Source organism: Herpailurus yagouaroundi, unplaced genomic scaffold, assembly GCF_014898765.1.
Source record: "Herpailurus yagouaroundi ecotype Mexico unplaced genomic scaffold, PumYag 100, whole genome shotgun sequence".
NCBI classification, from domain to species: domain Eukaryota; kingdom Metazoa; phylum Chordata; class Mammalia; order Carnivora; family Felidae; genus Herpailurus; species Herpailurus yagouaroundi.
The window spans coordinates 6,318,324-6,329,422 of NW_024412391.1; the positions used below are offsets into that span (position 1 = coordinate 6,318,324).

General features: G+C 38.6%; 2 protein-coding genes across 2 annotated transcripts in view; both read right to left on the reverse strand.

Annotated features, from left to right (window-relative positions):
* Window positions 1-7,487: 7,487 nt before the first annotated feature.
* LOC121028226 (probable inactive serine protease 58) overlaps window positions 7,488-11,099 on the reverse strand; it is an 86,111-nt gene continuing 82,499 nt past the window's right edge. The window contains exons 6-7 of the transcript XR_005789128.1: window positions 8,395-8,444; window positions 7,488-7,598 (exon numbers count right to left, since the gene is read on the reverse strand). The gene's annotated coding sequence lies outside the window, so the exon portion shown is untranslated. The remainder of the gene's footprint in view (window positions 7,599-8,394; window positions 8,445-11,099) is intronic.
* LOC121028225 (olfactory receptor 9A4) overlaps window positions 10,571-11,099 on the reverse strand; it is a 21,010-nt gene continuing 20,481 nt past the window's right edge. The window contains exon 2 of the mRNA XM_040471753.1: window positions 10,571-11,099. Coding sequence (XP_040327687.1) covers window positions 10,571-11,099 — 529 coding nt within the window.

The window sequence follows — 11,099 nt, forward strand, 5'->3', positions numbered from 1 at the left end:
TTGTGGGTTCATTTCTGGGTTCTCTATTTTGTTCTATTGATCTATATGTGTCTGTTCTTGTGCCAACACCATACTTTCTTGATGATTACAGCTTTGTAATACAGCTTGAAGTCTGAGATTGTGATGCCTCCAGGTTTGGTTTTCTTTTTCAACATTACTTTGGCTTTTGGGGGTCTTTTCTGGTTCCATACAAATTTTAGAATTGTTTGTTCTAGCTCTGTGAAAAATGCTAGTGTTATGTTGATAGGGATTGCACTGAATGTGTAGATTGTTTTGGGTAGTATCAACAATTTAAAAATATTTGTTCTTCTAATCCATGAGCATGGAATGTTTTTCCATTTCGTGGAAAACCTGAAAGACTCCACCAAAAAACGGCTAGAACCTCGGAAGTCACAGGATATAAAATCAATGTACACAAATTGGTTGCATTTCTATACACCAATAATGAAGCAGCAGAAAGAGAAATAAAGGAATCAATCCCATTTATAATTGCACTGAAAACCATAAAATACCTAGGAATAAGCCTGACCAAAGAGGTAAAAGATCTGTATACTAAAAATTATAGAAAGCTTATGCAAGAAATTGAAGAAGATAGATTTGCTTTAATATGTACAATGTTTACTTACCATCAATAAAATTGATACTTAAGGATAATGTGACATGATTTATCTTGTGGCTTTGAGTAAACTAAGCATGCCACCAGTTGCTTCTCCTGAAGTGTAACGCACTTACTCTAGAATAATTCACTCTGACCCTTACCCTTTTATCTACCATCTTGCCTGGAGCTTTGCTTCTCTGTTCCAAAGCCCTGAAGCTACAGACAGATAATGCTCAGCATCCTTCCTCTCACTCCTGTATGATGGTCTCTGATTAATACTGAATCATTTAGCTGTAACTAATCCTGTATTACCATGATACTGCCAAAATGATGTAGAATGTACTAGTTAAAAACATACATCTTAAATTAGATATCTATTGGTAGAATCTTTGTTCTGTTCATTTACTATTTGGGAAGCCTTGGAGAAATTACCTAATCTCTCAAAAACTTAGTGCCAAGCACTGTTTTAAGGTACTAAGGATACAGCAGAAAATAAAACAAAGTACCTGTCCTCACAAAGCATATAATGAGTGGGATGTATTACTCAGCAATCAAAAAGAATGAAATCTTGCCATTTGCAACTACGTGGATGGAATTGGAGTGTATTATGCTAAGTGAAATTAGTCAGTCAGAGAAAGACAAAAATCATATGACTTCACTCATATGAGGACTTTAAGAGACAAAACAGATGAACATAAACGATGAGAAACAAAAATAATATAAAAACAGGGAGGGGGACAAAACAGAAGAGACTCATAAATATGGAGAACAAACTGAGGGTTGCTGGAGGGGTTGTGGGAGGGGGGGGGATGGGCTAAATGGGTAAGGGGCATTAAGGAATCTACTCCTGAAATCATTGTTTACTATATGCTAACTAATTTGGATGTAAATTTTAGAAAATAAAAAATAAAATTTAAAAAAAACAACTTAGTGCCAAGCACTATTTTAAGGTACCAAGGATACAGCAGAAAATAAAACAAAGTATCTATCCTCACAAAGCATATAATCTAGTGGGATGATACCAACAATAAATAAATTAATTAATGTGTATTAGGTGGTAATAAGTATTATGAATAAAATGCAGAATTATAGGGGGACAAGGACTGTTAGAGTGTAGGTGTAGGTTTGTTATTTTTCATTTAGTGTTTAGAGGAAGCTTCCTTGAGGTGACTTTGAAGAAGTAATTTCTGGCAAGTGAGAAACTGCTTCATACAAACATCTTGGGTAATTCCACCTGGTCCTGGGACAAGACTGTTCTCAGTGGATTCAAGAAATACCAAGGAGGCTACTATGTTTGTAACACAATGAATGAGAAAGAGAGTATTAGGTGATGAGGCCAGAAGTCTTTGGGAACCAGAATTAGTTAGACAACAGTAGAAATATAGAAAATGATGGTGAGCTAGATATCAAAATCTTTTTAAAAAATTAGCTAACATGGCCCAAAGGTTTGCAGATGACTGCAACTAGCAGGGAAAAAATGGCTGGTAGAACAACAGCTTCAAAGCTAGGCAAAACTTAAAGCCAAGGGTGGGGGAAATGCATAGTGGTTATAAGAAGGTAATAATAAATAAGAAAGACACCTAACCCACATCCAGGCTCAGAGGAGTGAAAAAAAATCATGACATCAGAGGAGCTGTGGGCGTCCTTAGAGGATGTATGTTTCAAATAAAGCATGAGGATCAGTGAAACATTCAGAAGTTGAGGATATAAAACACTTTGATGTTCCCTGAGTTTCAGAGTGATAGAGAAAGTGTTTCACAAGAATTTCGCTTGTGAGGTCATCACAATGTCAATCAAAGTCATCAATGACCTCCAAATAGCTAAGTCTAGTGGTCAATTCTTAGGTGTCACTTTACTTGATCTCCAAGGACCATGCGACATTCTTCATCAACTCCTTAAAAAACATCCTCCACTGAGCTTTTGAGACACCATCCTCCCCTGGTTTGTGTCTAGTTGTGTGGCCACTAGTCCCCCGTCTCCTTTGTTGATTCCTATCTATTTGCTTGTCTCTAATCATAAAAACTCAGAGCCTTGTCATTTGCATTATTTTTTTTCTTTTGTATCTATAGGCTTCCTTTGGTCACTCAACTATTCTCATAGATTTAAATACCACCTACACTCACTTGACTCACATTTCTATATCCAACTTGAACTGCCCTGGACTCCAGGGTTTTATATTTAACTGCCTCCTCAACATATTCTTAGATATTTAACAGCAGACATCTCAAGCTTACTTTGTTCATAACTGGACTCCTGATATTCTCCAGTTAAATATTTCCAGAAAATATATAATCATTAACGCACTGGTTTTTTACATATCATATGAAAACAAATCCTATTGCCACTAGGAAAATATGGATTAAATAGATATATGTTAGGGAGAGAGATAAAAATATACATACAGTGAATCCTTGAACAATTTGGGGTTTGGGACACCAACCCCTCACACAGTCACATAGTCAAAAATCCACATATAACTTTTGACTCCCCAAAAACTTAGCTCCTAATGACCAGAAGCCTTACCAATAACATGAACGCTGATTAACAGATATTTCATATGTTATATGTATTATATACTGTATTCTCACAACAAACTATGCTAAAGAAAAGAAAATATGATTAAGAAAATCATAAGAAAGAGAAAATACATTTACAGTACATTATGTATATTTATTGAAAAAAAATCCATGCATAAGGGAGCTCAGGCAGTTCAAACCCATGTTGCCCAAGGATCAACTGTATTTAAAAACAGACCAGTCCACTCCTTCACTGCTTTCATTCTGATCCTGGTGCTCATCATCTCTAGGTTACATCATTGTAACAGTCTTTGTGGTAAATTAGACTATTAAAAATATTCACTTTTCACCCATCAAAGCAAAAATTTCCCCCAGACAAAGTTAAACAGGCCTAGAAGACTTTATTCAAGGTTACTGAAATAGGAGAGGGGGGCCAGAACTCAGCCTGAATTCAACTCCACTAAAACAAAGAATGGGAGAGTTTTTAAGCCCTGAGATGTGCTACCAGAAAAGTACTGAACTACCTTAATGGAGAGATTGATCAATGGGGTAAGCACATTGAGCTGCTCCTGAGTCTGTAAAGGGTGAAGAAAAATAATTTACAATTATAAGTGCTCTAAAGTAAATAATCTAAGAATAGGGATGGCAAGGGTCTGGAGTCAGGAAGAAGCCTATCTAAAGTTCAGAGAGGCAAGAGAAACACTATGGCTGTCTTGGTCAACCCCTTTCTGTCCTAATTTCCTCAAGTGATGCACTTCTCCATACATTGATTCTGGATTCTTCCATGTAACTGGCTTTGATCAACAGAATGAGACCGAAACTTCAGTGTGCCAGTTCTCAGCCCAGGCCTTAGGAGGCCTTTAGTATTTCCATCTGTGTTTTCTTGTGTCCTGCCACTATCAGAGGAAGAAGTGCTCAGGTAAGCCTGCTGGTGCTAAGAAGAAGAGGAGAGACACCCCAGTTGAAACATCAGTGAGAACCCAGCCTAGACCAGCCACCTGCCATCCAACCCTTAGACTCACACACAAGCTGACCTGAGATTAGCAGAACCACCAGCTGAGCCTGGCCTAGATAGGCTGAAGCCCTAATGCATAAAAATAAAAGTTTATTGTTGTATGCCCCTGGAGTTTTATGCTTAGCTCTTATATAGCAGAAGCTAACTGATATAATCTCCTAAGTGGTCTCCCTCCTTCTCTCTTACTGGCCTTTAATCAACTGTCTACATAGCAGTCAGAATAATCTCATTAAAACATTGAACAGATTCTGTCACTCTTTTTCAACAACTTGCAATACTTTCCAACTCACTCCTCGAAAAGGCAAAAGTCTTTTATTTTTTTTATTAAATTTTTTTTTAACGTTTATTTATTTTTTGGGGGGACAGAGAGAGACAGAGCATGAACGGGGGAGGGGCAGAGAGAGAGAGAGGGAGACACAGAATCGGAAACAGGCTCCAGGCTCCGAGCCGTCAGCCCAGAGCCCGACGCGGGGCTCGAACTCACGGACCGCGAGATCGTGACCTGGCTGAAGTCGGCCGCTTAACCGACTGCACCACCCAGGCGCCCCGGCAAAAGTCTTTTAAAAGCTTACAAGGCTCTGTATGATCTAAATCCTGATTACTTCTCTGACTGAATTTGCTCTTACACTCCCTATACTTGCTCCATTCCGGCATCTTTACCTATGCTTGCCCAAGGATCTCTCCATTTGTTGTTCACTATGCCTGGGGTGTTCTGTAATGGGCATCCAAAGGGCTTTGTACTTCATTCTCTCAAGCTTTCCCTGACAACCCTACTTAAAATTTCAAGACTCCCTTAATAGATGGTCCCAAACAGTCCTATTTCACTTTTCTTCATAAAACTTTTTCACAATCTAACATACTATTTTTAACAAGTTTATTGAGATATAATTCACATAGCACAAAAGTCACCCATTTAAACTGCACAATTAAATGCTTTTTGGTATATTCACAGATATTTGCAATGATCACCTCAAAAATAAAGCCTGCACATGGACTGGAAAAACAAATATTGTTAAAATGTTGGTACCACCCAAAGCAATCTCCATATTCAATGAAATCCCTATCAAAATAACACCAGCGTTCTTCACAGAGCTAGAACAAACAATTCTAAAATTTGTATGGAACCAGAAAAGACCCCAAATAGCCAAAGTAATGTTGAAAACAAAAATCTGGAAGCATCACAATCCCGGACTTCAAGCTGTATCACAAAGCTATAATCATCAAGACAGTATGGCACTGGCACAAAAATAGACACATAGATCAACGGTACAGAATAGAGAACCCAGAAATTGACCTACAAATGTATGGTCAACCAATCTTCAACAAATCGAGAAAGAATATCTAATGGAAAAAAGATATTCAGCAAATGGTGTTGACAAAACGGGACAGTGACATGCAGAAGAATGAACCTGGACCACTTTCTTACACCATATACAAAAATCAACTCAAAATGGAGGAAAGACCTAAATGCGAGACAAGAAAACATCAAAATCCTAGAGGAGAAGGGTGCCTGGGTGGCTCAGTCAATTAAGCGTCCAACTCTTGATTTCAGCTCAGGTCATCATGGTTCATTAGTTCAAGCGCCATATCGGGCTCTGTGCTGACAGTGTGGAGCCTGCTTGGGATCCTCTCTCTCTCTCTCTCTCTCTCTGCCCCTCCACCACTTGTTTTCTCTCTCTCTCTCTCTCTCTCTCTCTCTCTCAAAATAAATTAATTAAACTTAAAAAAATTCTAGAGGAGAAGACAGAACAACCTCTTTGACCTTGGCTGCAGCAACTTCCTACTAGACATATCCCAGAGGCAAGGGAAACAAAAGGAAAACTGAACTATTGGGACCTCATTAAGATAAAAATCTTCTGCACAGAGAAGGAAACAATTAACAAAACTAAAAGGCTGACAGAATGGGAGAAGATTATTTGCAAATGACATATCTGTTAAAGGGTTAGTATCCAAAAATCTATAAAGTACTTATCAAACCCAACACCCAAAAACCAAACAATCCAGTGAAGAAATGGGTAGAAGACATAGACACTTTTCCAAAGAAGACAACCAGATGGCTAACAGACACATGAAAAGATGCTCAACATCACTCATCATCAGAAAAAGACAAATCAAAACCCCAGTTAGATACCACCTCACACCTGTCAGAATGGCTAAAATTAACAACTCAGGCAAGAACAGATGTTAGAGAGGATGCAGAGAAAGGGGAACCCTCTTGCACAGTTGGTGGTAATGCAAACTGGTACAGCCACTCTAGAAAACAGTATGGAGGTTCCACAAAAAAATTAAAAATAGAACTACCCTATCGCCCAGCAATTGCACTACTAGGTATTTATCCAAAGGATACAAAAATGCTGATTCAAAGGGGCACACGCACCCCAATGTTTATAGCAGCACTAACAACAATAGCCAAATTATGGAAAGAGCCCAAATGTCCATTGACTAAAGAATGAATAAAGGTGTGGCATATATATATACAATGGAATACTACTCAGCAATCAAGAAGAATGAAATCTTGCCATTTAGAGTAACATGGATGGAACTAGAGTAATATGCTAAGCAAAATAAGTCAGAGAAAGACAAATATCATATGAGTTTTTCCCTTCTTTACACTGTGTATAAGTATGTATCTAGGTTATGGAAGAAACAGACTATAACAATCCAAGAAAATTACAACATATAAAGTTAATTTTTTCATATATACATATATATATATATACACATACATATACATATATATACATATACATATATATATATATGTGTATATATATATATAAAATTTTATATTCTAGGTTGAAATTAGGCATTAACACTGACAGCAGGTTTGGCCTGGTCCCTTACTTTGGTGAATCTGACCATGATTTGCCATACTCTTTTCCCACTATCTCAAGACCAGCCAAGTCCCAGTTAGAGACTGCCCCATTAGCCTTAACTAAAATAAAGATGATAGGGAGCAGAGGAGCAACTGACCCATAGCAGACAAATAATGGGAACAAAAACAAGCACTTGTTGTTGTGGGATACAGGGATCTTGAGACTACTTTTACCACAACATAACCTAGACTATCCTGACTGATATAAGAATAAATAACAAGTAGCTCAGATAAAGATAAACAATTAGCATTTCATGATGTAGCACTGTAGGCTATCTAGCATAGTGGTTAAGAGAATAAACCAGAGCCAGACTGCCTAGGTTTGGATCCGAGGCCTTTGCATACTAACAATGTGACTTTGGGTGAGTCACTTATTGTCTCTGTGCCAGAGCTCCTTGAGTAATAATAGTAGTTACCCTAGGGAGTTCTTATATGATTTAAATGAGTTGTTTAGTAGTAAAAATTAAAGAGTGACACTTAAGCAGCATTTCTTAGCTTGGTTTCCTCAGGAGGCCAAGGACTTACCGGCTATTCGTTGGGGAATACAGTCCATGAGGGCAGGCATGAATGACAAAAGATATGAACCATGGAACACTGTAAAACCAATAAAAGGATGCTTTATCAAGCTTCCTGCCCCTAAGTGCAACTAATTGTGTGATCTTTGGTACTACTCACACCTTAGGATATGTATAAACTCTGTTTCATAACTATCCCTCAGAGGGGAAAAGGGGAAAATTATCTACTGGTGTCTACTTTCATTGGTCATATTACATCCAATCGGGAGTAACTCCCCACAATTTCTGGGCTGTCCATGCATGGACTTGGATGCCAAGTAGGTCCCTTTTTGGTGAAATCAACAGGGAATCCTTAGGGCTAAATGTGAAAAGCGTTCCTGACATGCATAATATGAAGTATTGGTTGTTAATATCATTATTATTGTTCACATCATACATATACATCAAGCATTTCTGTGATCCATTTTGGGAAGTAGGGAGAAGTATTCAGTATAGCAGAAAATTATGGCCTGAAAAGTTGGGGATAGGGAGTTTAGGCACTGGGCTTCTCGAGTATTTAACTTCAGTGCTATACTGCTTTGGAGTATGGAGCTCTAGATGGATAGTTCTCTCTAGTTCTAATTACCTAGTATACAAATAAATAAGTACTGTGTGACAGAGCAAGATTCTTTAGAATGGAACAGCCTCTTCTCTTCTGCTGAGAGTGCTATTTCTTCCCTATCAGACACACTAACCGAGACCCCAAGTTCAAGAAAGCATATAGTCACTTCTACACAGGCCTCCTTCTCTTGATATTCTTCTTGAGCTCCTGGCTTCTATGTTATGCTCCAGGAATACTTTCCAAAATATTTTAATTTAACAGAAGCTCCACTTACCAAATATCTTCCAGTTAGAGAAATGTATTCATATAAATAAGCAGGTGCTCCTGATTAAGAGAAAAATAAATAAATATTTGAATAAATAAAAAGGTAAGATTGAATTACTACATCCCTTAAAGTACATAAATGAAATTTATTATTTTATTTTTATAGGCAATACCTACACATGGTTACAAAAAAAAAAAAAAAACAGAGAGAATATTAGAAGGCAAACAGTGAGGGGCGCCTGGGTGGCGCAGTCGGTTAAGCGTCCGACTTCAGCCAGGTCATGATCTCACGGTCTGTGAGTTCGAGCCCCGCGTCGGACTCTGGGCTGATGGCTCAGAGCCTGGAGCCTGTTTCCGATTCTGTGTCTCCCTCTCTCTCTGCCCCTCCCCCGTTCACGCTCTGTCTCTCTCTGTCCCAAAAATAAATAAACGTTGAAAAAAAATTAAAAAAAAAAAAGGCAAACAGCGAAAAGTCTCATTCTTTTCCCATTCTATCTGTCCATAGTTCTACAAGTAATTACTTCTTAATTTCTTACAATGTGGTCCACAAGCAAATATGAATGCTATTATATGAAAATTATTTCTACTTCTTTCTTACCCAAAAGTGAATACTAAGTTCCATGTGCTTTGCTTTTCTCACTTAACAATACAGCCTGGGGATCATTTCTAATCATTGCAGAAATAGGTTTTTTTATTCTTTTTATGGCTGCATAGTATTTCATTGTATGAGTGAAACAATTTATTTAACCAGTCACCTACTGATATCCATTTGGTTATCAATATTTTGTTATTACAAAAATGCCATAGTGGATAAAATGTGTGCTTATGACATCAGAAAGGGAATCACTGATTGGAACCAAAGAGGGGCTGACTAGGGGAAGAGTGAGTGAGGTTGATGTGCTGGCACAGAGGCGCAAGGGCTGCCTTGTGGGAAGCTGGATGACAGCACGCTAAGCTTGGTCCATGAGGGGGAAAGGAGACGAGGAATGCAGAAGTGAAATGGGGAACTGGAGCCACAGAAAGAGAGCTACAAAGAAGAATCAGGAAAGAAAGTGGGCAAGAGAGGATGAACAATTGAAGGGGATAGGAATCAGGGGCCAGGTAACATGAACCTCAAAAGGACTGAGGAATGTGAGAGGGGCCAGAGGCTGCCTCTTCCTCTGCCCTCTCTACACTCCTCCAGAGCCCAGGGACCCCGCGGGGCCAGCTCTCCCTTGTCACAGCAGCTCTGTTGTCCCACATCCTTTGGGCAGCAGGCACCATGATGTGGGTGCTTTCAGGTGAGAGAATACCACCTTATCTAGCTCTTCCTCCCACACCCTGAGGAAGCCCACCAATTAGAGATGTGTCTTTTAAAAAAACAACCATTCCTGGGATTGTAATGGTGTCCAGAATTGTGGAATTATGCCAGCCAAGAAAATATGCAGAGAAGTACTAAGGCAACAGACTTTGGAACAGGAAACCAAGAGCAGAGGTAATTCGTCCCTCACCCTCACCCCCAACAGCATCAACATCAGCTGAAGCTGATTAGAAATGTAGACTCTCCAGCTTTAGTCTAGACCTCTGAATTATAATGCGCATTTCAACAAGATCCCCAGGTGATTGAGGGCAGTGTCTTAGGTCTTCATATCTATCATTGAAATTAGAAATGTCACATTTATAGAAGTGAAAAAATAGTCTTGTTGTATCTGTTGAGAGAGAGAGAATATGTTTGAGTCAGGGAAGGAGTAGGGAGCTTACATGGCCAGAGAACCTAAACCACAGGACATTTTACATGAAGAGATGAATCAGCAACCTAGAAATGAGTAGTCATTCCATTTTGCAGTTGGGGAATATTTTTCCTAGCTTTTCCTGTTCAGAAATACAAATATCACACATACATGTATTATTTTTACATTTAATTTTTAACTTTTATTGTGAAATGTATCATATTTTGAGAACAGTATGTACATGTATATCTATAACTATATATATATATATATACACACACACACATATGTATACGTGTATAGATATATGTTTAAAAAGAAGTGAATTTTTAATAACAAACAACCATGTTAAAAACCATGGCCATAACTTAAAAGGCTTTTGTTGTACAAAAGAATATTTGATGATGGTTATGATGCAGATCAAAGAGGAGTATGTTTTTTCAGAGCATTATAAACTCCATAATAATTAAGACAAGACTAATTCCTGAATAGTTGACACCAGTGCTTTGCTCCGTCCCGAAGGGCTTCTATGACTTTGTCATTTCGGAGGGTGAAGATGAAGGGATTGAGGAAAGGAGTAACTACTGAAACCATCAAGGACACCACCCTATTGTAATCAGCTGCTTGGGTTTGCTTGGGTTTCACATAGAGGAACAAGCAACTGCCGTACCCAATCACGACACATGTGAAGTGAGAGGCACATGTAGAGAAGGCTTTCCTCCGGCCAGAGGCTGAGGGGATCCTGAGGATTGTGGAGATGATATAGCTGTACGAGATGATTGTAGGGATAAGAGAACCAAAAAGAACAAAAACAGCCATTAAGAACAGGATGAACTCTATAAAAAGGGTATTGTTGCAGGACAGTTTGAGCAATTGCCCTCGGTCACAGAAGAAATTGTTCACCACATTTGATTTGCAGAAGGTAAGCTGAAATGTGGCATAAACTGGCCAGATTTGAAAAAGGAACCCAAACACCCATGACATAATGACCACCCAGATGCAGGTG